Source organism: Saccopteryx bilineata, chromosome 4, assembly GCF_036850765.1.
Source record: "Saccopteryx bilineata isolate mSacBil1 chromosome 4, mSacBil1_pri_phased_curated, whole genome shotgun sequence".
NCBI classification, from domain to species: Eukaryota; Metazoa; Chordata; class Mammalia; order Chiroptera; family Emballonuridae; genus Saccopteryx; species Saccopteryx bilineata.
Window position 1 is genome coordinate 174482821 of NC_089493.1, and position 26504 is coordinate 174509324.

General features: G+C 52.4%; 2 protein-coding genes across 2 annotated transcripts; one reads left to right on the plus strand and one right to left on the minus strand.

The window, feature by feature from the left end:
* Positions 1 to 1779: 1779 nt before the first annotated feature.
* On the plus strand, positions 1780 to 13731 carry PCYOX1L (prenylcysteine oxidase 1 like). The gene is made up of 6 exons (XM_066272958.1): positions 1780 to 1919; positions 5949 to 6155; positions 8010 to 8184; positions 9849 to 10060; positions 12209 to 12349; positions 12797 to 13731. The coding sequence occupies exons 1-6, from the start codon at positions 1832 to 1834 to the stop codon at positions 13453 to 13455; spliced, it is 1482 nt and encodes a 493-aa protein (XP_066129055.1). The 5' UTR covers positions 1780 to 1831; the 3' UTR covers positions 13456 to 13731.
* Positions 13732 to 18315: 4584 nt separating this feature from the next.
* On the minus strand, positions 18316 to 22640 carry IL17B (interleukin 17B). The gene is made up of 3 exons (XM_066277366.1): positions 22620 to 22640; positions 20575 to 20864; positions 18316 to 18617 (listed from the first exon to the last, which is right to left on the minus strand). The coding sequence occupies exons 1-3, from the start codon at positions 22638 to 22640 to the stop codon at positions 18386 to 18388; spliced, it is 543 nt and encodes a 180-aa protein (XP_066133463.1). The 3' UTR covers positions 18316 to 18385.
* Positions 22641 to 26504: the final 3864 nt, after the last annotated feature.

Below are 26504 nucleotides of genomic sequence, written 5' to 3' on the forward strand. Positions count from 1 at the left end.
CTTCAGCCCTCTCTGATAACACATGGAGCAGAGAGAACCTGATTTCACAGCCCTGCTCAAAGTGCAGATTTGAGAGCAAATAAATAATTGTTACTTCTAGCCACTAAGTTTTTGCATAGTTTGTTATGCAGCAATAGATAACTGATAGTCACCCAACCTTGTCCCAGGCCCACCCGCTGTTTCACACCTCGGCCACTAGAATTAGGCCTCTTCGCTTTCTTACAGCTTTTTTGAACTTGTCCTATGACTTGGCTGCACTCATGCTGCCGGTATGTTGGTAGAATTCGAAAAACTTCTTAACAGGCCTGACCAGGCAGTGGCACAGTGGATAGAGCATCAGACTAGGATGTGGAGGACCCAGATTTGAGACCCTGAGGTTGCCAGCTTGAATGCAGGCTCACCAGCTTGAGCCTAAGGTCACTGGCTCGAGCAAGGGGTCACTCAGTCTGCTGTAGCCCCCTGGTCAGGGCACATATGAGCAATCAATGAACAACTAAGGAGCTGCAACGAAGAATTGATGTTTCTCATCTCTCCCTGTCTGTCTGTCCCTATCTGTCCCTCTCTCAGACACTCTCTATGTCTCTGCCACACAAAAAAAGAAAAGAAAAACTTCCTAAGAGAAAACACCACAAAGTAGAGTGGAATTATGTGTTTTAAAGTTAATATGATTTACCATACAAAAGACATACAGGGTTAGATTAAGTCTGCACATAAAAGAACTTCCCACAAAGTTATCAGTGAATGCTTTGTTCAGAAAAAAATTTTAATAATATTTTGAGTCTTCAAGAGTGAATTTTGCATTTTGACACAAACATTGCCAAAAATATTTTTGTTTGTTTGATTTTTAAGATTATGAGGAATGCCTGTTCACTCATCTACCACTTAACCATTAATCCAGTTTGGCCCTGTTAAATTAAGACTCACAAAACTTATTTAGGACCCTAGTTATATGCTCTTCTACTATTCTCTGAATCTCTTTCGTTTCTTCCCTTAGCCATAATCCAACAAATACGAGTTTACTTCTTTATTCTGAAACTCAACCCTACCTTTCTTTGTTGCCGGAGGAAATCTGTCTTTCAGTGTGGAAAACTAGCCACACTACTCTCATTTTCTTAGACGATGAAAATGGGTGTTTATCTCATCTTTCTTACCTTTCCTTACCTGTGAGTAAGCAGTGGATGAAATTCTTCCCTTTGGTTCTTTTAAGTGGCAGGCAGAGGTGTTAACTGTATGCAGATAAACGTAAAGGCAGTATCAGAAGCGTCTGGCCTTGTTTCAGCTATGCATAGGGGAACTCTGGCCGCATGCTTGGTCAGCAGTTTCCAGCACTGGCAGACACTGCCAAGCGTTTTCACATTCCTTCATTCACGTGAATGTCACAACCACCTAGAAAGGTACAGCAGGGAAACCGAATGAGACACAGAGAAGGCACGTTAAGGAGCTAGTAACTCTCAGAGGTTGGACTTGAACCGCGGCTGTCAAAGCTTCAGTTTTTTCTCTTTCACTGCTCTCCCCGCAGCAGGACCCTGGTCCTGATGCTGAGCACCCGGAGAGGGCACACCTGCGTCCGAGCAGGCCGAGCCAGCCAATGAGGAGCCCGCATCCAGGAGGCGGGACGGGGAAGCTGCCAGTGACAGAGCCTGCCCGGAGAGAGATGCAGCTAGCTAATGAGGGCCTCGTGCTGGGGAGGGACAGCCACTCGCCCAATGAGAGGCTGTGGGCCGCGCGGCTGAAGGCGGGACGGCCAGCGGCGCTCCGGGGCGGGGCGGTGAGCCCAGCACCAACGCGCGAGCGCCGGGTCCGCGGCGTGCTGCCCCCGTCGCCGCCCGCCATGGCCCGCGCTGCCCGGCTCCTCGCCGTGCTGGCCGCGCTCCTCGCCGCCGCCGCTACAGGCGGAGACGCCCGGCCCAGTAAAATCGGTGCGGGAAGGGCGCGATGGGGTGCTGAGCTGGGGAGGGCTGCGCGGGAAAAGGCTTCTCCGCCGGCAGCAGCTGGGTGGGGGAGGGGGAGGCAGCGGGGCGACGGAGGGGTCCTCGGGAGAGGAGCTGGGTGGAGAAGAGGCGAGGGACTGCGACTGGGCGAGGAAGGGGACCGCACTAGGCGTGGGGCTTATGCGGAGGGTGGCATGGGCATGTGTCGAGGGCCATCTGGGGCTGAAAAGCGGCTTCGGGCAGCACTGGCCGCTGATCTCGCCGAAAGATACAGAAACAGTGAGCATCTGCCATGGACCTGACTCTTTGCCAGGTGCTCCGATGACAGAGAGGACAGGGTCTGGGAGATTGTCATTCACAAAGGTTTATTGAAGGGCTGGGTAGCGGGCACGATGCCCCTAGTTCCTGCAGGAGAAGCCTGCACAATACAGGGAAGTTAGTGCTAAGACTGTAAGTACCCTGATATGGAGGAGGGGCACTTCACCCCACTTTTGATGGCTCTGAGAGGGCTCTGGGGTGGGGGTGGGGGTTTCCTGGAAGTCATGTATAAGCCAGAACCTCAGGGAGAGTAGGGAACAGCTTTAGTGGAGACAGAACCCATGGTAGATCTGCTGGAGATAGATTTGTTGAGTGACAGAGTGGGGAACTTTTTAACAGCAGTCATCTTATTTGTGGAGTTTTTTGTTTTATTTTATTTTTTTTGCTGTTTCCCCCCCCATTATTTTATTTTGAAATTTTTCAAATGTACACCAAAGTTGAAACAATTATGCAGTGATCATCTATACACCTACCACTTGGTTTCTGCCATTCACAGACTGCTACTGTACTTGCCTTACCACCTACCTGTCACACATCCATTAATCCATCTTACATTTTAATGGGTTTTAAAATGCAGATGTCAGGACACTTTGCCAAGTACTTCATTGTGCATATCGTTGACTAGCATTCCATATTTGTTTAGTTTTTTTCCTCTTAACAATTGTCATTTTAACTCAGCACGACTCATTGTCATGTCCCTCGTATAAAATTTACATTGGTAGGCTGCGCTTCTGATGTGGGGAGTATGAGTTCCTATTCCCCTCGTCTGCCCTCTACCCCACTGGCAGGGAGGGGTGTCCCATGGGAGCACCACAAAGTAATTAGGGTCAGTGAAGTGCTAAGGGCACAAAAGCACAGCTCAGGCCACAAAGGGTTAAGACACACTGAAGCATGGCAGGAATGGGTTTGGGACTGAGAGTTTAGGGTTTTCAGAAAAAAAGGGAATCCTGAGGGCCAGAGTGGTCAGAGACCTCGTGGAGAAGGTGGATTCTGAGCCAGGCTTGGAAGGATGGGGAAGAGGCAGGCAGTATCTGGAGGTGCTGAGCACTCACTCCTCCATCTCTTGAGAATGGACCACAGAGCAGGGCATTTCCCACTGACCCCTGGGGGAGGTCAAGGCCTCCTCCCAGCACTACTGTTTCTGACAATGCCACGCTTGCTGCCTGCCTCATTCCAGCTGGCCCTGCCTACCTCCCCCAGGGGTCATCTAGAGCAGGACACCTGGCACTGCCAAGCTGCCCTGTAGCTTCCTGATTGTCTTCCACCCTCTGACTGGAGCTTCTGTCTGCCCTCAGCGGTTTGGACTGTACCCACAATGAGAATGAAGAGCTACCTGTTAGCATGGCATAACCCTCACACCGCTGCAGGATCAAATCTGAACACCTCGGTGTGGCATCAGACCCTTTAAATCCCCCGTAGTTCCACACACTGTCCTGCTTATGCTGTTCTCTCCGTGGAGAATATGTTTCTGCTCAACCAAGTATCCCTTCCCTTGTGAAACCTGTGTTTCCCCACCCTCGGGCAGAGCTCATTGCTCTCTCCTCCGGATTTGCTGGGACTGTGTTGTCCCACTTAATCACACCTTGTCATTGCTGATTGTGCATGAGTTTCTGCCCACCCCCCTGGGCTCAGGAGGACAGAGGCCCTGTTTGATTGCACACATCTTACCGTAGACCAGGGAGTGGGTGTCTGTTCATGGGTGTCGAGTGAGCATGGTCTGCTTCCCTCTCGCCCTTCGGCAGCTTCCGAGCTTTGTGACAGTGGTTTCTCTGGGAAGGTGGGGACTTTGGGGCTCTGTTGCAAATGGAGGGGAGCACACGTTTAAACAAGCTTACTGGCATTCTTGAGAGTGGTTTTGTCAACTGAGAAGGAGGAAGTGGTTTGTTTTTCAAGGTACAACAAATAGTGAACTCTGCTGCCTGCCAGGATCTGGGGGCAGAACAACCTGCTCTCAGTCCTTAAAACATTTGAGCAGAGTGTGCCGGGGACCAGGCCAAGGGGGAGGAGAGTGTGATGCAGAAATATGCTGGAGGGATGCCTGACTTGTCTTAGGTGGGCCAGGCAAGCCAAGCAATGACATGGGGCCATAGAAGTCAGCGAGGCAGTGGGTGACAGTTCATTTCTGATAAAGGGGGCAACTTAGTCAAAGGCACAGGCGTGAGAGCAAAGTCACATGCTCCACAGCAAAAAAAAAAATCAAGGGGAAGTAGGAGTATTGCACAGGCAGGACAGAGAATGGAATAAGTAAATGGAGACCAGATGAAAAAGAACCTTGTATTTTTGCCTGCTGAACAGGAGCTGGCGGTCTTAGGGTCCAACGTCAGCCTACAGAGAACAGATCATACCAGATTTATCTCATTTTGTTTTTGGATAGGGCTACTAGACTGTTAGATGAGAGGATCAGATACATGGTGGGCAGGGTGTCAGGCCAGTTCAGTAGCTTCATAGCTGCTTTGCTGTCCTGCACAGTCCTATTTAGTCTTAGTATCTAGATTAGTGTCCATCTGGACAGTGGTTCCCAAGTAGCACCTCCCTTCCTTGTTCAGTTTTTGTCAGTGACTTGGATAAGAATACAAATGGCATATGAAGCAAGTTTGCAAATGACAGCAAGGCAAATACAAAAGACTGGATTAGGAGACCTCAAAGAGCTGAAACTTTGTAACAAAGAGTCCAAATTGAAATAAAGTGCCCCATATGGTAATGAGAAACCTGTCACAGGGTCTTCTCCAGTCTTGGCAAACACAGATATTGACATGATTTAAATGTCAGGTAATAGGTTGGACTAGCTTGTCTGACTTCTTCAGTAGAAGATTGGAGAGTAAATACTTTGCAGGCCCTATAGTATCTGTCGCAATCACTCAACTCTGTCTCACATGCAAGCAGCCACAATGAGCTAAAGAAAGGTTTGGCTGTGTTCCAATGAGCCTATGTTTGCAAAAACAGGCATCTGCATGGATTTGGCCCTCAAGTTGTAGTTTGCCAACCCTTGAATTAAGGAGTGGTTTCTAAACACTGATCTACCTTACAGACCCTATCAGTGACCAGGTTTTCATGTGAAATAAAAATAAGAACAATGTAACAAATTTTGTATCCAACTAAATTTATTCTCTTTAAATGATCCTCCTGAATTTGTGTGTGTGTGTGTGTGTGTGTGTGTGTGTCAGAGACCGAGAGAGGGAGATGAGAAGCATCAATTCTTTGTTGTGGCACCTTGTTCATTGATTGCTTTCTCATATGTGCCTTGACCCGGGGGCGGGGGGGGGGACTACAGCAGACTGAGTGACTGAACCCTTGCTCAAGCCAGCAACCTTGAGTTCAAGTTGGTGAGCTCGCACTTAAGCCAGATGAGCCCGCGCTTAAGCAGTGACCTCAGGGTTTGGAACCTGGGTCCTCCTAGTCCCAGTCCAACGCTCTATCCACTGTACCACTGCCTGGTCAAGCTGATCCTCCTGAATTTTGAGGTTCCTGCTTTTTTGCTGCGAATGTGTCTTTTTCTTTACAAAGTGAGAGTTCCAGTAGATGGCAGTTTTCAGACTGTCCTTTGGTCTTTATTAATAGCTTTATTAAAAACTAGTCTTCAGATTGCCTTTGTGAAATGTTATAAGCCTGGGCAAGCGCCTGGGAATCACTGGCCCAGGAGGCAGTGAAGGTGTGACCTGCAATCTCATGCCCATACTCTCTCTCCTTGCCCGCCGACAGCTGTGGTTGGGGCTGGAATCGGGGGCTCTGCCGTGACCCACTTCCTTCAGCAGCATTTCGGCCCCCGGGTGCAGATCGACGTGTTCGAGAAGGGGACGGTGGGTGGCCGCTTGGCCACCATCTCGGTCAACAAGCAGCACTATGAGAGCGGGGCCGCCTCCTTCCACTCCCTGAGCCTGCACATGCAGGACTTCGTCAAGCTCCTGGGTGAGTGCACCTTCCTGGGACTCCATTGTCCAGCCCCCTGGGCTGGCAGCAGCCGTCAGGCCCTTCCCAGATAGCCCCGATGGTCAAGGCCAGAAGGTCATGGAGCCCAATCTCCTCATTTTACAGATGGAGCAGCTGAGACCAGAGAGGGGAAGGAAGTTGCCTGAGGTTACACAGTGAGTTAGTTGCAGAGCCGGGATTAGAACTCAGGTTTGATCCCCAGGCCAGTTTCTTTCCCTTGCAATTTGCTGCCTCTTCATAATTGTAATTGTGGTGACTTGCACATGCTGTGTGCTTGCCAGGTACCTGGCATCCTTGTAAGTGGTATGTCGACGTTACCTCTAATCCTCCCTACCAGCCCTCAAGATGGGGTTATAGCCCCTCCTGAGGAAATTGAGGCTCAGAAAAGGTATACATTTTAGCGAAGGCCATGCAGCTAATAAGTGAAGGAGTTGGGATTTGACCCCAGCAGCATCTATCAAAACCACATATACGAAAAAACAAACAAACAAACAAAATATACATACGTATACTGTTTGACACAGAAATTCCACTTCTCAAGAATGATACTTGCACATGTGCTAAGAGGCATACACACAAGGTCATTCATCCTAGCATTGTTTATAATCTCAAAGGGTTGAAAATATCCTACCTGCCCACCCACTGGGATCTGAAAGTAAATAAATTGTTGTTTAAGTACACTCACTGACTGGTCAGCCAGATGATATCCCTACATCAAGATATATAGAACAGGCCCTGGCCGGTTGGCTCAGCGGTAGAGCGTCGGCCTGGCGTGCGGGGGACCCGGGTTCGATTCCCGGCCAGGGCACATAGGAGAAGCTCCTATTTGCTTCTCCACCCCCGCCCCCCCCCCCTTCCTCTCTGTCTCTCTATTCCCCTCCCGCAGCCGAGGCTCCATTGGAGCAAGGATGGCCCGGGCGCTGGGGATGGCTCCTTGGCCTCTGCCCCAGGCGCTGGAGTGGCTCTGGTCGCGGCACAGCGATGCCCCGGAGGGGCAGAGCATCGCCCCCTGGTGGGCAGAGCGTCGCCCCTGGTGGGCATGCCAGGTGGATCCCGGTCAGGCGCATGCGGGAGTCTGTCTGACTGTCCCCGTTTCCAGCTTCAGAAAAATACAAAAATACAAAAAAAAAAAAAAAATATATATATATATATATAGAACAGTCTCCAAGACACAGCCTGTCAGTAAAGTGCAGAACACTGATAGTATGGGAGGAGGATAACTCGGAGGTACATGTATGAGTAGTTGCATACATGTCCTGGTGACTCGGACAGGAACGGGAAGGAAAGAAACACCTGTGGCTTGGAGCAGGTCCTATACCTCTAAGCCTCAGTTTCCATATCTTTGACACCTGTCCTGCCTCCTCCAAGCCCATGAGAGGACGGAGTGGCTACACAAGCCCTTGTGCTCTGTAAGCTGTAGGTGTGGGTGGTCACAAGGAGCTGTGATTCTTCCTATGTAGTCTTGATGCCCAGGCTCACCATCCCAGAGCTGTCCGCCCCTGACATTCTGGGATGACATCTGAATTTCACTCCTGTCTGAGTGGATCCCTTTTGAGAGAAGAAAAAAAAAAAAAGTAAAATGGTACATTATTTTAATTTCCATCTCTTTATTGACTAGCCGGGACCAACACTCCCCCGGTGCATTTGCTCGTTTGCTGTTCTAAACAAGCTGCACAGACGAGCCAGCCGCAATGTTTGTATTCCCTTGAAAGGAGCCGGTCCATTTGCAGCCCTCAGTAGGGCCCCAGATTTCAGCATCAGGCACTGCTGGCTCTCCTGGGGGATGGGGGGAGCTCTGAAGGGGACCTGAGGGGCTCCTGCTTGTCTCCTCAGGGCTGAAGCACCGGCGAGAGGTGGCGGGCAGGAGCGCTATCTTTGGCGGGGAGAGCTTCGTGCTGGAGGAAACTGACTGGTACCTGCTGAACCTCTTCCGCCTCTGGTGGCACTACGGCATCAGCTTCCTGCGGCTGCAGATGTGGGTGGAGGAGGTCATGGAGAAGTTCATGAGGTAGGGCTGGGCGGGGCTGCGGAGCTTCCAGTGGGAGAGAGGAACAGGGGCCAGGGGTGGGGCTGGCCGGACTGCAGATTGTCAAAAAGAAGAAGGGGCTTGCTGGGTGTGAGAACCCAGCACCCATCAGTCCGGGTCCTGGGCAAGCCCCCAGCATGAGGAACGGACTGAGCTGGTACAGACATGGTCAGTGGTACTGTCGTGGTAGCGTCTCTGCTAAACTAAGCCTGGGGTGTAGCCTCGGGCACCTGAAACGGCTGACCTGGGATACGCCGCGGCCGGTGGGAGAAAGGGTAGGGAGTGGGGAGCCCTAAAGAGCAAGGCCCCATCAGAAGGGGCAGCCAGCGCCCTGCCAGAGCCAACTGTGGCTGTGTGGGAATGCCAGCCTCACGTGGCTGGATCTTCCACTTTCTTCAGAAGGAGCTGGAAATCTCGAGCGACATGTGAAATCTCCCAGTTCTTCCGTGTATGCCACCCATTCATCTTACTAGCCAAATGCAATGCATCTGTCGGCCGTATGCAGCCTGTGGGCTGACCCCTGACACACCCTGCTGTCCCCCAGTTTTCCCATCTAGAACAAACACCTTTCTCTGCCTCTCTCCCCCTTGGGTCCCAGCCCCGTCGCCATCACTCCCAGATAACGAGGACAGGTGGTCACTGTCCACTTCTCACGATGCACTCGCTTGGCAAGCGGGTGCTCCAGCTCTCCTTTAGAGCCCCTGCAGGTTCTCCCTGCTTCCTGGCCCAGAGGCAGAGGCTCTGTGTCAGGCACTCAGGCACGGCCCCACGCCCCCTTCCCGGTCGCTGGCATGTCCACACTCTTTCCACTTCCACGGCTGCGCTTTTGTGGCCCTTCCTCCATATATTCTCCAGGTTCCGTCCTTACCCCGTTCTTTCTCTCCCTTGTCAGTTGTATCCACGCGTACAATGCTGAGTTCTCCCTTTTATGGGAGATGCGTCTGTCAGCCCGTTTTCCCTGAAGTGCCAGACCCACGTTTCTCACTGCTTTCTGGACACCTCCATCTGGGTGTCCCGTTGATTACTAGACTCAACATGTATGCACAGAGGCCCAGGCAGAGGCAACATTTCAAAGGCCGGCCCATCTGGAATCCATCAGCACGTGCTACCTGTGATTGGGGGAGTGGTGGAGGGAGGGATGAGACGTGAGCTCGGGGAGTAGGTGGGAGCCCTGTTAAATCGAGCTAGAGCAGAGGACAGGCTGGGCTGGCAGAGAGGGTGACAACATTGGCATGGGGCAGCTGCCATTGGGCCTCGTGTGGTCCTGGAAGCTGCTAGGGCACAGGTGTTGGTGAGGCTGTAGCCTCCTGCCTGGCACTCCTAGTGGGGTGAGAAGAGGACTGTGCCCGCAGGCTGGGGATGGCTCAGAGAGCTTTTGCAACTGTCATTCAGCAGAGTCACAACATGAAGCCAGGTCACGTAGGATTCTGGGGTATTTGCCTTCTGTCTGCACTGTCCCTCTAGATGGGACAGGCCCACCACAGCCAGTGAACAGGCTAAGGGGAATGTAGCCAGCCTCCCCTCTTGACCCGTTTGTGGAGAGGAGAGCGGGTCCCTGCTGGGCCTCCCAGGTGCAGTGACCCGGTGGCGGGTGGTCAGCCCAAAGGCCTTTCTGCACAAGGGCTGCAGCTCGGCCTGTCTCCCAGGATCTATAAGTACCAGGCCCACGGTTATGCCTTCTCGGGCGTGGAGGAGTTGCTCTACTCGCTGGGGGAGTCCAGCTTCATCAACATGACCCAGCGCTCTGTGGCCGAGTCCTTGCTCCAGGTGGGCGTCACCCAGCGCTTTATCGACGACATCGTCTCTGCCGTCCTGCGGGCCAGCTACGGCCAGTCAGCAGCGATGCCTGCCTTTGCTGGTGAGCCTGTGGCCCTCAGCCTGCCCGCCTGCCCTTCCCGGTCCCACAGTGCCCAGCGTGGGCTGGGCTCCCCCTGATAACCTCACCTCGACCTGTCTCAGCACAGTTGCTGAGCACTCCGTTGCCCCGACCCTGTTTGATTCTGACTTCAGTCCTCCGAGCTGGCAGGAGATGGTATTTACCCCACTGCACAGATGGCAAGAGTGAGGCTCAGATCTCAGGCCCAGTGTGTTTCTACTATTCCTGACTAGGTTAGTTTCAAGAACTGCCCCTTGGGGGGCCTCAGGGCCCAGGGTATTCATCTGGTGACCCACCTAATCTTCCCAGCTCATGACCGGGGCCAGTGGCCATGTGTACAACCTACTGTCCTCCAGCATAAGCCACAAGAGGGGTCACAACTAAATCTGCCTGGGAGATCCATTGAGTGACCATTCTGGGCCTTGGAAAAATGGCAGGATTTTGCTGGGGCGATGGGAAGATAGAGGCAATTAAGGTCAAGGAAGTGCAAGGGCCCTCGCTGGCTTCTCCTCCCAGCCCCAGAACACAGAAGGGCCTGGGCCCCTTAGTCCTCTTCTCAGGCTCCCATGGTGAGCTCAGCTTGTCCCAAGGTGTTAAAATCCACCCACCTATCTCCTAAACATGCCCTCCAGCCCAGACCTGTCTCCAGTACTGCAGTCTCATGGGGCAGCTGCCACCCCTCTGTCTCCACTGGGAGGCCGGATGGGCGCCTGGAACTCAGCACGTCCAAACCCGAGCTGACCTGTCCCCGCGAGCCTGCCCCTCCCTACTTGGTTGGTAGTAACTCGACAGTTGCTCTGGCCAAAACCTTGACTCATTGCTTTCTCTCATTTCCTCACATGGCATGTCAAGAAATCTCACCTGCTTTACGTCCACATATATCCACAGTCCGACAGTTTCCCACCACTGCTGCCTCCCTGGTCTAAGCCACTGGCCCCCCTCACCGGGACCACTGCGTCTCCCACCAGGTCCGCTGCAGCCCCTCCCTGCCCCTGCAGGCTGTCTCAGCACATCTGCTGGATGATCCTTTTAAAACAAAAGGCAGATCAGGTCAGGCTGCATTTGAAACTCCATAAGTGAGACCCAGTACTTTCAGTGGTCCTGCATGGTCGAGGCTCCACCACCTCCAGTATTCCAAGTGTGTCCCTACCTTAGGGCTTTTGTGTGACCTTCCCTCTGCCTGGAACATTCTTTCCTGACACACAGTCATGATAAACTCTTTCTCCCCATCATGTCTTTGTGAAGGTGGTCCCTTTTCGCTGAAGCTCCCCTACCTCTAAGTTTTAAGTTACACCCTGCCCCCGCTCTTGCTCTCGGCAGTCCCAGTTCCCCTACCCTGCAGGCATCATCTTCTAGCGGACTATTAAATTTACTTATTTTATCACCCGCTAGAATTGATGCTTTCTGAGGGCAGGAGTTTCTGTCTCCCTATTTACTGATGTATCCCTAACACTTAGAACAGTGCCTGGACCATAGTGGGCACTCAGTCCACTTTTTGTTGTACAAATGAATGCGAAGGTTTATAATTAACAAGCACCTCCCATGTGCCCAGGATACTGTTCCTCTGACTATTAGAACCGGCTGGTTCCGTCCCAGCTGCCAAGTGTCCACTCTTGGGGCTTCCTTGTTCACGCCTTAGTGTTTTGTGTGTATCCTTCAAGATATAATTCACATACCCACAATTTACCCATTTAAAGTGTGCAGTTGAGTGATTTCAAGTATGTTCACAGTTGTGCATTCATCACCACAATTTAGAGCATTTCCATTGCCCCCAGAGAAACCTCAGAGCTGTAGCTTTGCCATCACCTCCCTTGTACCCCCAGCTCTCCAGCCCTGGGCAACCACGAGTCTGCTCCATGTTTCTGTGAATTTGCCTGTTCTGGATATTCTGTATAATAGAATCATGCAATCTGTGTTCTTTTGTTGCCGGCTCTTGCATTGAACATAGTATTTTTACTCCATAGCCTTGTAAATCTGTTGTATTTATTTAAATGTGTCTTGTCTCTTTTTGCCCATGGCTGGGAGGAAACTTGGCCTGGGAGGGAGGCCCAGGTAGGATGGTGGTGGATTCTTCAGCCCCACTGCCCACTGAGCCTGAGAACCCACAGACCACGTTTCCCCTTTGCCCAGGAGCCATGGCGCTTGCCGGGGCCCAGGGCATCCTGTGGTCCGTGGAGGGAGGCAACAAGCTGGTTTGTTCTGGGCTGCTGAAACTCACCAAGGCCAATGTGATCCATGCCAGAGTGACCTCTGTGACCCTGCAGCATACAGGTGAGTGGACAGAGCAGAGGGTGTGGCTACTCTGTTCCTAGACAGTGGACACTTACACCTCTCTGTCCCCAAACCCCAGTCTGTGATGTGCCTGGGAGGAGTCCAGAAAACCAGTGGGAAGCCCTAGCACTGCCAAGTGACACCAGAGGGCACTGTTGCCCCAATCCAAATGTCAGCCAGAAAGCAGATTTGCTTTAATCTAGCTCTGTTCATTTGACCACCAAGTACTTTGAGCCACAGTCCGCAACAGAAGCAGAGCCAGAGCGTGCGTCTCCTGACTCCCAGTCCAGTGCTCACCCTGCAGCCATGCTGGCATAGAAACACAAGGACCCACCTCTGCACCCTGGGTCACGTGCCCTCCATGCTGGGCCCTGCCCGGATGAGAGATCAGTGGACAGAAGCCAAGAAATAAATTGACCTTGTGTGCTCTCTTCTCTCTCCTTCCAGAAGGGAAACCCTTGTACCTGGTAGAGTATGAGAACGAGGTGGGCACTGGCTTTGACTTCTACGACATAGTGGTTATTGCCACCCCCCTGCACCAGGACAACAGCAGCACCATCGCCTTTGAAGGCTTCGACCCACCCATCGATGTCATCCAGGACTCTTTCCAGCCCACCGTTGTCTCCCTGGTCCACGGCTACCTCAATTCTTCCTACTTCGGTTTCCCTGACCCGAAGCTTTTCCCCTTCGCCAACATCCTGACCACCGATTTCCCCACCTTCTTCTGTGCCCTGGACAATATCTGTCCCGTCAACATTTCAACCAGCTTCCGGCGGAAACAGCCTCAGGAGGCAGCTGTTTGGCGAGTCCAGTCGCCCAAGCCCCTCCATCGGTCCCAACTGAAGACCCTCTTCCGCTCCTATTACTCAGTGCAGACAGCCGAGTGGCAGGCCCACCCCGTCCACAGCTCCCACGCCACCCTCCCTCGGTTTGCACTCCACGACCAGCTCTTCCACCTCAATGCCCTGGAGTGGGCGGCCAGCTCCGTGGAGGTCATGGCTGTCGCAGCCAAGAACGTGGCCCTGCTGGCTTATAACCGCTGGTACCAGGACCTGGACAAAATTGACCAGAAGGACTTGATGCACAAGGTGAAGACTGAACTGTGAGGGCTCCAGGGGGAGCCTGGGAACACCCATCCCCTGCCGAAGGTGGACCGCCCCCACAGCGGCCAAGGCTGCGCATGCCCACCCGCCAAACCTGTTTTCACCCGAGTGTCCTCTCTCCAGTGCGGGCCCCGGTGGCCTGCTCTCTGCCTCTCTATCTTAGGGATTCTCGGAGTGGTTGTTCCTTTTTCAGGGAGAGAGTAGGAGAAGGGAGGGAAGTTCAAACCAGTGTATTTTATTTATTTTTTTAATAGAAGAAATTAAAATCCATCTTCTCCAGCTGCTTCTGACTTGGTTTTCTAGCTAGGAGACAGGGATGACGGTGGAAGGGAGTCAGAGACAGAGGAAGCTGAGTCTGGTTTCTTTATTCTTTTCCACTGACTATTCCCAAAACGTTCCTGTGGCGACACCAACAATGAAACAGGTAACCAGATGGTTACAAATAAAGTAGAAGGGGAAATCAGAAAACAGAAGACATGATAATAGTTCCTTTTTACTGAGGGCTTGTTATATGGGAGATATGTAAGAACTTATTAGACACCATCCAAACCTCTCAGCAACACCCCATGTTGGGGGAGATGACAATGGTGGGACCCAAGGAAAGCATGGTTACCCGAGACGGGCTGTCAGTATAGCTCTGAGCTTCCTGGCAGCCAATGGAAAACAGGAGACACACCAGGTCATTGGAGAGGAAAGCTCCCTTGGCACCTAGAGGAACTGACTGTTCTGCCATTATGTTGATTGAGTGTAACAATGATCTGTCTTACAAGGAGACAGGTCCCCAGATGGTGGAGGGCAGTCATACTGGACACCCAAACATGGACCGCAACAGAGTAAAGAAAGAAAAAGTTAAAAAAAAAAAAAAAAAGCCTGACCTGTGGTGACGCAGTAGATACAGCATCAACCTGGAACACCAGGGTCGCTGGTTCAAAACCCCGGGCTTGCCCAGTCAAGGCACATATAAGAAGCAACTGCTATGGGTTAATGCTTCCCGTTCCTTCCCCTGCCCCTTTCTCCTCTCCCCAAGATCAATAAAAAAAAATTTTTTTAAGCAAATTAAAAATAAAGTGTGAGAAACATGTCCTTGGTTATTATGGGAATTAGGAAGTGGACACATTGGTAAGAATGCTTTTGGTGACTCAGTAGAAAACCACACTCAGACTAGCTCAAGCCATAAAAGAGTTTCATTGGTTATCCTAGCAGTCCAGGCTCAGGGCGCTGTGCAGTGCCAGCGCATCACTTCTCATGGCCAAGGATGGCTGCCAACGATTCCCAGGGCAAGGGGTTCTCCCACAACCCCTGAGCCAAAGTCTAGGCTCTGGGCCAGTTGGGCCCCTGCTGAATCAATTCCGGTGGCCAAGTGAATGTCACATGCTAATTGGCTTAGAAGAGTCAGGCCCCACCCTTGGACCTGAGGTGGTCTCATCCAAACTACAAGGAGTAGAGAGGGTGTCAACCGCAGGTAGGATGGGGCTGTGCCCTCTCCTCCTTGCAAGTCTGGTGAAATTAATGTGTAATGACATCTTTTCATAGTTTGTATTTAAAATAAAGATGCCCTGGCCTGACCAGGCGGTGGCGCAGTGGATAGAGCATCAGACTGGGATGCGGAGGACCCAGGTTCGAGACCCCGAGGTCGCCAGCTTGAGCGCGGGCTCATCTGGTTTGAGCAAAAGCTCACCAGCTTGGACCCAAGGTCACTGGCTCGAGCAAGGTGTTACTCAGTCTGCTGAAGGCCCGTGGTTAAGGCACATATGAGAAAGCAATCAGTGAACAACTAAGGTGTCACAATGTGCAATGAAAAACTAATGATTGATGCTTCTCATCTTTCTGGGGGGAAAAAAAAGATGCCCTGGACCATCGTGGTGTAACTGGTGTTCATTGATATTGGGCCGGAGGATCAAGACCAACACCAAACTTGTCCCTTATAACCACCTCACTCTTGCATCCCTAAGAATGGGCACAGAAGAGGCAAACCAGGGCAGTTATAATTCAATCCCTGAAGCTGTCACTTTGGCTCCATGCCCCAGCCTGACTGCCCTGGAGCTGGCTGCTTCAGAAACTTCTTTTGTCTGGGTAAGCAGGCCTGAACAGTTCAGAACCAAACCGGGCCAAAATGCCCACGCTTCCTGCTGCCCCAAGCCCAGACCTAAGAGCTGGATCTCATCATCTCCCATCTACAAGGGAAGGGCAAGATTCCTGAGGGCAGTGGAAGGGAGCATGAGAACCAGCAGGAAGGCTTTGTCCCCAGGCCCACCCTAGCCTTCAAGCCAGGACAGAAGACCCCAAGGACCCATAGCCCTATGGGAGAGAGAGAGCATTTGCAAAGACAGAGAGCCCTGTCATCTGCCAAACAAAACAGCCAAGAGGCCACACATGCTCAGTAGTCCTGAGGGCAGTGTAGTACACATTTAGAACTCCTCTAAGGAACTACACCCCTAGAGCAGGTGACTCAAGCAAGATTTCAGCTCCCTGGAGGGAGGGGGAGCTGTGGAAGGCAGGGTCGGGAGTGGGGAGGGAGAAAAGTCTTGCTCCTGACCCACCTTTGAAGGAGCAACAGAGGGAGCTAGGGGCAGACCTTGGGCTCCCCTTGAGGCCTCTGCGCGTGAATGCCTGTCCTCATTCGTTCACCAAGCCCTGGTGCTGGGGAAGCTGCACTGAGGCTGGCGGGTGAGGCCCCTGTCCTCACAGAGCAGAGAGGGGAAAGCATGAAACATTTCAACTCAGACCAAAGGAGATTAGGAGCACAGGACAGACCCAATTCTTCAAAGGTCCTGAGCCCCCTGCCGCTGCCTTTAAACCAGGGTTTGGAAGGGCCAGCTGCCAGCCAGGGCTCAGGAGACCAAACCCCTGAGTCCTAGAATGACAAAACTGCAAGTGACCCCGGAGAGCCCTAAATCTCCCATCTGCTTATTTCACAGGTGAGAAAACTGAAGCCCGGAAAGAGGAAAAGGCAACAGCCATATAAAACTAATTGACGAGTGTTTGTTAAGGATCTCTGTGTGTCTGATGCTCTGATAGAAGTACCACCGAGTGAGGAGTTCCCCCACCCAGTCCCTCTGCCCCAGGGCACCCGAGGGCTCCTCCCAGGTTAGAGCAACCTTCCTGCTATTTCAATCTTCCCAAGTCCTCACCCCACAAAACAGCCTTGGAGGTCATGGGTCCCTTGTGTACAGCTGTGAGTCTTAAGGCCTGAAAAGCAAGCTGTGGGGGCCTCAGAGACAAGCAACCCCCCAGGGAGGAGGCGCGGCTGCTGAAGGCACTAGCTTGGGCTGGCACAAAAAAATCTATTTTCCATGTGTCTGGAGCCAAGGCCGAGTGTCCTGTGGTAATTTTAACCAGTATCCACTCTAGAACAATACCAAAAAAGGTAAGTTACTTACCACCCCAGACAGACACATACCTAACCAGTGCCCTCTCATGAATTATAGAGCCTTTATACGTTCAGAGCTAAAGCCGCTTTAAGCACTGAGGTGAGAGCAGCCAAGTATTTCTATACTGGCGGATGGTCCCCTCATTGAAGTTAACTCTAGAGTGCCAGCTATTCTTACCCTCAGAAAACAGCCTGAGCCCCTCAGCTGTCCTGGGGAAGGGAAGGTATTTTTAGACCTAAGAGCAGCTGATTTAGGATTTGTTGCAGGGGCTAGGAGGGCAAGAGGAGGATTGAATTGCAAGGGGCTGATGGGGGGGGGATTAGCATCTTAGGGGGCAGAAGTCAGCAGGAGCTTTCAGACAAGTCAGTTCACACTGCGTTTTTGCTCAGCAAACTGTCTTGATACAAGCCAGTGTGGTCCCCAGACCAGCAGCAGCAGGAAATACTGCGTTAGCAATGGGAGTCTCAGCCCCTACCTCGAACCTACTGAATCAGAACCAGCAATCTGTGTTTTAACAAGCTCTCGGAGGGAGGGGGTTGGATTCTGCTGCTAGCTAAAGTCTGAGAACCACTGATATCAGCAATCCGTCTAACCAGATCCCCTTGTGGATAAGGCCGGATGAAGAATGAGCTATGTTGTGGATGAAGAATGAGCTATGTTGATGCTTCTCAACTCTTGAGTGTTTGTTCAAAGCCAGATATCCCCATCCCTGAAAAAATTGCATTCCCACGTGAAAATTTCAGGGGCTCACTGGCCCAGGTTAAAAAAAAACAACCCTGCTCTTTGGCAACTGGAGGCTCTTCTCTGGGCCGAAGGCTAACCTGCAGAGAATCTGAGTTGAAAGAGACCTTATTCCACCCAGAGCAGGAATCTGCTCCACAATATTCTCGAGAGGCTCAGCCTTAGCTGGACCCTTCCTGAGACAATGAGCTCACTACTCCCAAAGAAATTGTTTGCAATGGTCCTGGATTTAATTGAGGAGAGTTAACGCCTTGTCACTCCTTCACAAATTTATGCCAACCAAGCTCCAATAACAAGGCTGAAATAAGGGTTATGAACCCAAATTAAAGGAAGTTTGTGACTGTCCTAAATGGTAGAAATAAATGCAGCATTTAAAAAAAAAATAGCCTGACCTGTGGTGGCGCAGTGGATAAAGCGTCGACCTGGAAATGCTGAGGTCGCCGGTTCGAAACCCTGGGCTTGCCTGGTCAAGGCACATATGGGAGTTGATGCTTCCTGCTCCTCCCCCCTTCTCTCTCTGTCTCTCTCTACTCTCTCTCCCTCTCTGTCTCTCTCTCCTCTCTAAAAATGAATAAATAAAAAAAAAATAACTTCTTTCAGTGTTGTAGAACTCTGAGTGATGGAAAATCCTTCTTTATGTTGATCTGAAATTTATTTCCCAGGAATCTCCTACCCCCACCGCGGTTTTGGCTTCTGAGCCAAAAGGAGCAAACCCAACGTCTTACTCTAGAAAGACAGCCTTTACTTTTCATCGGCCTTGCCAGGCATAGTAGTGCAGGGAAGGTGGTCTCCGGCGGCCTGCGGGCTCTGGGCCGGGCGGTTCAGAAGATGCAGGTGCAGCCCACAGCGATGGTCTCCATGACCGCGCGCTGGCGGCAGGGTCCGGTTCGTGGCGGCAGCGGGCAGAGGCGGCGGCGCACGGGCACCTGGCTGAACACGGGCACACTCACCATGCTGCGGTCCTCCTGCATGGTGAAGGGGTTCACACAGCCCAGACACAGGCACCGCGCCTCTGGCAGGTCTGCAGGGATGCGGCTGGGGTCGTGGTTGATGCTGCAGGAAGGCAGGAGAGAACGCATGGCTGCTGCTGGTGGTGTTAGGAGTCCGGGGCTGGGAGCAAATCAGCCCCTGCTTTTCCTAACCTCAGGTTTTCATTCCCACAGCAAGACTGTGCTATGCCATGGGAAAAGGAGTCATCAACTCAGTGTTCCAGGTGGGAAAAGAAATCTTGGAAGTTAAGTCAGGTGCCTCAAAGTTATCCAGGTTCAAGGTCACCAGTCAGTCACCCACTTTTCTTCTATCATCCAGCAAGATCCCTATCCTAATACTATATATATGGTGCTGTGGGGTCGCAAAGAGGCTAAGGACCCTCTGTCTCCCCCACCCCTCCCCATTGTTTATAGTCTTGAGAAACTCAATCCACGGAAAGTAATCCATGAGAACATTTATTCCTTATTCTCACTGGAAGAGGAGTCAGGCAGCCTGAAGTCTACTCAGACTTAGTTTCTGTTCATGCAACAAATATTTCTCACACACCACAACGTGAGTGAGCCTGTCCTGGACATTAGGTGTTCACTGTTGGAAAACACAAAGGAGTTATCTCCTGCAGCTGAGGGTATAGGAACTTGATTTGTAACCTTGCCTCAGTTTCCTCATCTGCTAACTGTGGAGCATGAACTTGACCTGTACCTAGCAACTTGTTAGAAATGCAGAATCTCTTGCCCTGGCTGGGTCGCTCAGTGGTTAAAGCATTGTCCCAGTCCACTGAGGTTGTGGGTTGATCCCTGGTCAGGGCACATATGAAAAGCAATCGATTAGTGCACAACTAAATGGAACAACTAAGTGGAGCAACGAGTGATGCTTCTTTCTCTCTTTTTCTGTCTCTCTTCCTCTCTCTCTTTCTTGAAAATCAACGGAAAAAATTAAATATATATGTATCTTTTTAAAGTAAAAGAAATGTGGAATCTCATCCTCCCTGCCCCCTGACTTCTTGAATCAGAACCTGCATTTCTATAAGATCCCCAAGAAAGTGAAGGGCACAGTAAAGTGAGAAGCCCACTCTGGAAGATCTTTATGGACCCTTCCAATTGTCATATTCCAGATGTGGTAGCCACTAGCCACATGTGGCTATTTAATCAAAGTTAGCTCCCCAGTCACACTAGCCACGCTTCAGGTACTCAACAGCCGCATGAAGGTAGCTGGCCTTTATTTTACATCATCACAGGAAGTTCTATTGGACATGAGGTTCTGGAGTCTCAGGACATCAGTTGTGTGGCCTGTGTTTGTAAGTGAGGACCCTTCAGGGTTTGTCTATTTATTCATTATTCATTCAACACATATACATGAGACCCCTTCTGTGTACCAGGTGCTGTGCTAAGAAGTGGAGTTACAACTGAGGTGAGACACCACCCCTGTCATCTGAGGCAGCTGGTCGTGATTCCCAAACCAGCTGTGCATCCTAATTCTGTGCAGATGTGTAAAATCCCACTTTCTGGGCCTCGGCCCTGGAAGTTCTGTTTGGATGGAGCAGGAGAATCCATAGGTGATTCTCGCACAGGCGTTGGGAAGGTCCTAGTCTAGCGTGAGACAGATATGGACAGTTGACTCAAGACCACCTGGAAACGCTGTAACTGAGAGGTGTATACAAGACACCGGAACTAGAGGAAATGACATGCAGGGAAGGTCTTACAGGCACTTCAGCAGGGACTTGGAGAACAATAATGGCAGTACTCTGCATGGATATCTCATTTAATAATAAATCTATGAAGTGGGTACTACTATCGCCTCCATTTACACTTGAGGAAACTGAGGCTCAGAGAGGCTAAGCAACTTACCCAAAGCCAAACCGCAAGTAAGAAGCAGAGCCAGGATCCCATCCCCGGCATTCAGGTTTCTGCATCTAAGGTCTTAACTGTTACAAGGACAGGGACAGTGGGCAAGGTCTCCCCTCTTCCCCCTGGCACCCTCAACACGCAGTGCAGCTTGCCCACAGCTGCCCAGCCTGGCCTACCTGTAGCCCCATGGCGACAGGCTTCTTTTGTTGGACAGCCACAGCTGCAGGTTGACCTCACACTTCCTCCTCACTGGCTCGGAGCTGTTCCTCAGCTGGGCCACCATCTCCCCGAGGTTTCTCTCATATTCCTCCATGCGAGCGTATGGCTTCACCCGTGACACCAGGTCCAGCGGCACCTGATGAGGCCCAGGGATCATGGTCCCAGGCCGCCCTTGCCCCTTCCTCTTGCTTTTGGCGTTCCTGGGCTGGCCCAGCCCCAGGAAGATGGAGATGGAGAGAAGAAACAGCTAAAGAGGAAAGCCACAGGTCAAAGGTGAAAGAGCCAGGACTATCTCTGGACCAAAAGGCCCCAGAGAGGAGAGGGAGAAGAGGAAAGGTCTTGTGGGGGTGACTCTTACCCGCCATGCCCTGTCCTGGTCCGGCCAGCCCACCACACGTGTGTGCCGATGCTTTTATGTACCACACTCATCCCTAAGTCCTGTCTGTTGCACCTTTTTAAAGTCTCCCCACCCGTTTGGATTGATGGAAAGGTGTTTCGGGGCCACAGAGGGATCTTTTCTAAATGCTATTCCTTGTAAATAAAGTCACTTCCTTAGGGATGGACCTTGGGCTCTCAACACCACAGGCCTCTTGTACGACTACAGTCTTACAGTCTGATGTGTGATTCTTTTCTATGTCCGTCCCCCACTAAGCACAGACTCCGTGAGGGCAGGCATTGTGTTAGTTTCCACACGTGGCCTTGTCCCCCGTGTCTGAGTGAATCAATGGCTGTCTCCACCCCTGCCTTTGGTAGCTCTCAGTCTGAGAGACAGAACAGATGGTGAACAGGAAAACAAACACCTACATCGCACCAGAGACAAGCATGATGGTGGGACTATGCAGGGCCACCCATGTGAACTTAGGGGTCCTGAAAAGCCTTTCTGGGGTGTAGGCATGGCAGATGATGTTTGAAGGATCAGAGGGAGGCAGCTGCGAAACTGTGAGAGGAGGTTTGAGTTGGTCAAACAGGGAGGCGAAGGTAGAGTTTGTGGGGAGAGGGGCGTGAGAGGAAGTTGGGGTGACGGGCAGGTGGAGGTCAAGGATCTCTCTTGGACCCCATGACACCTGTGCTCCCCTTGTCCACCCCCTAACCCTCCACTGCCCCACCCCCCGTCCTCTCCCCACCCCCACTCGTGTCCACCCTCACCCACTGCCACCACTTCTGCCCTCAGAACCAGGAGGGTCGGCAAAGCCTCCGGCTCACGTAGGAGAGGCCCCAGGTGGCCAGCGGAACCCAGACCTCTCAGAGAGCTGGGAGAGAAGGGCCAGGGCTGGCCAGGTGGGAGGGGCCTCCAGGGGGAGTTTCCTCTCACTGAACCTACGCAGGCTCCTACCTGCCTGTGTCCCTCACCCCACGGTCTGCATGGCCCGTGCCTGACTTCTCCAGGCTACCCAGCAAGTCTTGACCTTTGGAAACAAGTTTCAGCATGGTCCCTGTTGGCAGAGTCATTTCCTGGAGCAAAATCCCTGACAGAGATTCGAGCCACTAAATTCTTCCTGTTTAGTCCTAGATTCCGGTGCAGAAAAATGTCTCCCTAACAATAGGCTGTCTCATCTCATCTGAGCCTCTCACTTGGTGTACTGAAACTCTGGTTCTTCATTTGGAGAGACCCAGAATAGAATAGAAGTCCCCCGTCCCTCACGTTGCAGATGGGAAACAGAGACAGAACGACTCGTCCAAGGTCACACAGCCTGGCTCTCAGGATCCAGGACTCTAAGGGAAAAAACCCTGATAACTGAGTTTGCCAGGATCTCCCCAGATGCCTTTGACCTGAAAGGTTCTCTCTCAGCTTCAGTGTGGATGGGCAGGGCCCAGTTCAGGAGCCTGAGCCACTGGCCATGGCTGCAGGCTGTGAGACCAGTCTGTTCCTCTCTAGTCCTGGGGGAGAGGACTCTGCAGAGTCCAAGCCAAACAGAGGCAGACATTAATCAATAGGAAAGAAGTACCGAAACAGCCAAGGCCCTAAGAAGGGGTGAGGGCAGGGTGGGGAAGCGCCACGTACCAGGTTGTACAGCCAGTCCATCCCGACGAGCCAGGAGGTCGGCCTGCAGCTGCCGCCCGCCCGGAACCCCAGATGCCTCCACCAAGAGAATGGCAGCAACAGGATGGAGCGAAGCAATTATAGCTCATCAGGGGGCTGCTGGGGGTGGGTGGGCTCGTCATCGGCTGGGAGCCTTGGGCCCCCAGCTGGTTGGACCTGGCGCAGGGGCAGGCGGTGAGGGGCGTGGGGGCAGGCCAGGAACCGGCCGAGGTGCCCAGGGGCTGTTGACTGAGGGACAATGCCCTGTGTGTCTGGCGGGGCTCTGGCGGGTGGCACCTCCGCCTGTGGCCTGCGGCCGGCCGGCCGGCCAGCACCCACAGGGCCAGCTAAGACAATCAGCTTCGTTTGCTTTGGGGATGGCAAGGGGCTGAGGGCAGAGGAGGGACAGGCTGTCCGTTGGTCAGGAGAGCAAATGTTCCCAGAGTGTGCTGGCCAGGAGCAGGACACAGGCCCCATCTCCCAGGGGAGCAGACTCGGGCACTCTGGCCTCATCCAGTGTCAGGTGAGCCCAGCAGCCCTTGATGACCAGAGTTCCAACTCCTTAGTTTACAGGCAGGGAAACTGAGGCTGGAGCAAGGAGGGACTTGTCCAGGATTATACAGTGCGTTACAGACGACAGAGCTGGGGCTCAGACCTGGTCCTGTGCGGGCCTCTATCCACCAGCCCAGGATGTTTTTCTTGGGATATTTTCTGTGCAATTCCGGCCTGCTGGGAACGTGTTTCTGGATCTCTGTTCTCACACTGGCCAAGTCTCAGATTCATGAGGGCTTCCTGGCAAGTTCTGGCCTTCCTGCTGTAGAATGCCCCCTTGCATAGAGAAGGTCTCTGATCCAGGGACCTGGCCCCATCTGACTGTCTGTGACTGTGGTTCTTTCTCAGCCTCAGTTTCCTTCTCTATAAAGTGGGTGTTGTGCCCAGGAATCAACAGCGGTCTGGCCCATTTTTCCCTGAAATCTTTCTGAGGCCCAGTTCCCACATCTCTAGAATGGAGACCATTACAGTATCCACCTTTTGGGGCTGTTATAAGGAGTAAAAGAAATAGCCCATGTTAAACAGCTGGCACAGTGCCTGGCATGTAGTAACTGCTCAATAAACACTTAACTATTTATTATGAAAAGTATTATAAAATAATTTTATAATTGTTTTTGTAAACATCAGCTGTTCTAATTAGCCACACTGAGCTAACACAGTTCCCATCACTCAGCCAGGCCTCCTTTGTCACCTTGGGCCCACCCTCCTGGCTGAGAGAGCTCTGGGTTTCATGGGCTCTGGCGACAATTTTGTGAGCTGAGGTGACCCCAGGGTTTACGTGTCCTGGATTCACACGCTGAACTAACCAGCCCCACTGGTCACTGGTCGAGGTGTCTCATTCAATGAACAGCCCAGCCAATTGTGAGCGAGCGTGTCCACCCGGGGAGGCAAGGGTGGTGGCAGAAGGGACTGCGAGGCGGGCAAGGGGGAGGGCTCTGCGAACAGACGTCCAGGGTTGCAGCATCTTGCTGAGGGGCCACTCTTGGCCATTTACAGGAATGGTCGAGGGCAAGCACGCAGGGTGCGAGGCGCTCCTGAATGTCACAAGATTAATCTGTCCGGGGCAGGCTTCCACAGCATAACTGAGAAGTTGGCTGAGGCTTGAGCTCATCGAGAGATACCACCATATTTGGTCAAATACTAGACAGGGCTCCATTCTATCGCTGGAAACTCCAGAGGGAGGGGGACTCTGAAAATACCTCCTCAGGCAACAAGGGCCCCCTCTCCCACCCATGCTGTCCCAGCTCCACTGCTACTGTCCTCGGAACCAGTGAAATGGCCAGAGTGATAGGCGGAGGATGGGGGCAGCCTAGCTGTGTTTGGTGCAGCCCCCCTCTGCTGTTGCGGCACTGGGGTCCGAGAGACAAGCAGCTGGGTGACCTGTCCCTACCTCCACAGAAAGATGGGGAAACTAAAGAAAGACTAGATTGCAATGGTTTCCTTGGCTTCTCAGGACCCCTGAAACCACCACACTCTTCTCATCATTTCTGTCTCCCAGACAGCAATGGTCAGCTCCCTCAGCTTCCAGCCTCAGTGCGTATCAACATAGATGCACAGCCCTGGCCCCGCAGTTCTGATGCAGCAGGCCCTGGAATCTGCACTTTAACAATAGCAAGTCTGGGCCCTGGCTGGTGGCTTAGTGGATAAAGCGTCATCCCCATGCACCGAGGTCGCAGGTTCAATCTCTGATCAGGGCACATACGAGAAACAACCAATGAGCGCACAACTATGGGAGCCACAGGGGTTGTCACCCATCCTCTTGCTCCTCCCCCACCCCACTTTACCACAAGGAGGCCAAGGCCCAGGGCGGGTCAGGCCTCACCCAAGCTCACACAGCGTGTTAGTGCCAGGCTGAGTGAGGCTGCGTGGGGCACATCTCAGTCCCCTAATTCTTAACTACTCTCCCCAAAATTTCATACAGCTCTGGGCCCAGTGGGGCCTCTGTGCTGGTCAGGAGGGAGCTCAGAAGCTTGGCCAGTTCTTTTGGGGTCCGCAGACCTCTCCCAATGGAGAGAGGGATCTGTAGGGTACCCAGGCAGGTGCTGCAGAGAGTCAAGGGTGGGCCCAGTGACCACCATTGGGTCTCCGATCCTTGGCTGAGGCCAGGAAGGAGGCACCTTCTCTAGTCTTGGTTTCTAGAAACCACTATCTGCCTTAAGAATATGCTGAGTGTGAATTCTGGCGGACCACATGGCACCCAACCGCACAGGTCAGAACCAGGCTTGGAAGGGAGGCATAGTGACTTGGACTTCAGGGGTTTCTGTCCCACAGCAAAGTTGGGGTCCTTAAGTTTTTATGCACAAGAGGTGGTTGGGACATGTGAATGAGGGAAGGCGTGGATGGACTGGAGAGCCAGGAGCAGAGGGTGACGGTTCTTTGAGCCACCAGAACCCTGTTCTCAGGCCTGACCAGGAGCAGGGCTGCTCTCACCACCAGGTGGCGCCACCCCGACATCCCTGAAGAGTCAGGCAAACCCTGATGAACTTCCACAGTGGCCACTTTTTTCCTCTGGAATGGGCCCTGGGGCTGAAAATGAGGAGTCCAGGCCCCGTGCCCGCCCCTAACTGCCTGAATGACCCTATTGTTAACAAGGACCAGTGCCCGAGACACCTTCCTTATCAGAGTGGGAATGGTACACAGTGGATCAGGCATGGGGGGGGGGGGCCTCCGCTGTGTGATCGATTCCCTTCACTTGGCGCACTTTCTCTATGCTAGGACCTCAGCATTGGACACTTGGACACCATAATTTCCAGAAAATAACAAGTAATAACAATAATAGCTGTTGCTTAATATCTACTTACTGACTGGCAGACATTGCACTGAGTCCTCCATGAGCAATGTTTCACTGTGCCCCCCCCCCCCCCGCGGTTAGGTCCTAATTTTATCCCACAATAGAATGGGGTAACTGAGGCTCAGGGAGCCAATGTCAAAGAGGATTCAAAGCACGTTCGCCTGGTTCATGCACGTGCTGTTCCCTGCAGTGGAACAAGGAGAGGAACATTGCAACCAGGACAGGAGTGAGAATGTTCGGCTGATCACCTAGCCATCGAGGGAGAGTCTATGCTTGTCTCAGCCTTACCCTGAGATTCTCAAACAAACTGCACCTTGAATGCTGAGGACGACCCTGGGCTCACGCCCAAACAAGAGTCCTTAAGGCGATCTGAGAACTCCTGGGATGTAGGCATGGCACACAGCAATGTTCCTGACACATTGTAGCCATTCATGATTTCACACATCAAATCAAACCGGCAGGCTATCATACCAGGATGACAATGCCGGGGTGGAGAATGGGAGGCCAGAGCTGCAGGGACCCTG

What these genes read in the sequence shown, in the direction of transcription:
- PCYOX1L (XM_066272958.1), top strand. Translation starts at nt 1,832, where the DNA reads ATGGCCCGCGCTGCCCGGCTCCTCGCCGTGCTGGCCGCGCTCCTCGCC. An exon ending in CGCCCGGCCCAGTAAAATCG is followed by an intron (nt 1,920 to 5,948) that starts GTGCGGGAAGGG and finishes GCCCGCCGACAG; the next exon opens with CTGTGGTTGGGGCTGGAATC. An exon ending in GGACTTCGTCAAGCTCCTGG is followed by an intron (nt 6,156 to 8,009) that starts GTGAGTGCACCT and finishes TTGTCTCCTCAG; the next exon opens with GGCTGAAGCACCGGCGAGAG.
- IL17B (XM_066277366.1), bottom strand. Translation starts at nt 22,640, where the DNA reads ATGGACTGGCTGTACAACCTG. An exon ending in TGGACTGGCTGTACAACCTG is followed by an intron (nt 20,865 to 22,619) that starts GTACGTGGCGCT and finishes TTTCCTCTTTAG; the next exon opens with CTGTTTCTTCTCTCCATCTC. An exon ending in CTGTCGCCATGGGGCTACAG is followed by an intron (nt 18,618 to 20,574) that starts GTAGGCCAGGCT and finishes GCCTTCCTGCAG; the next exon opens with CATCAACCACGACCCCAGCC.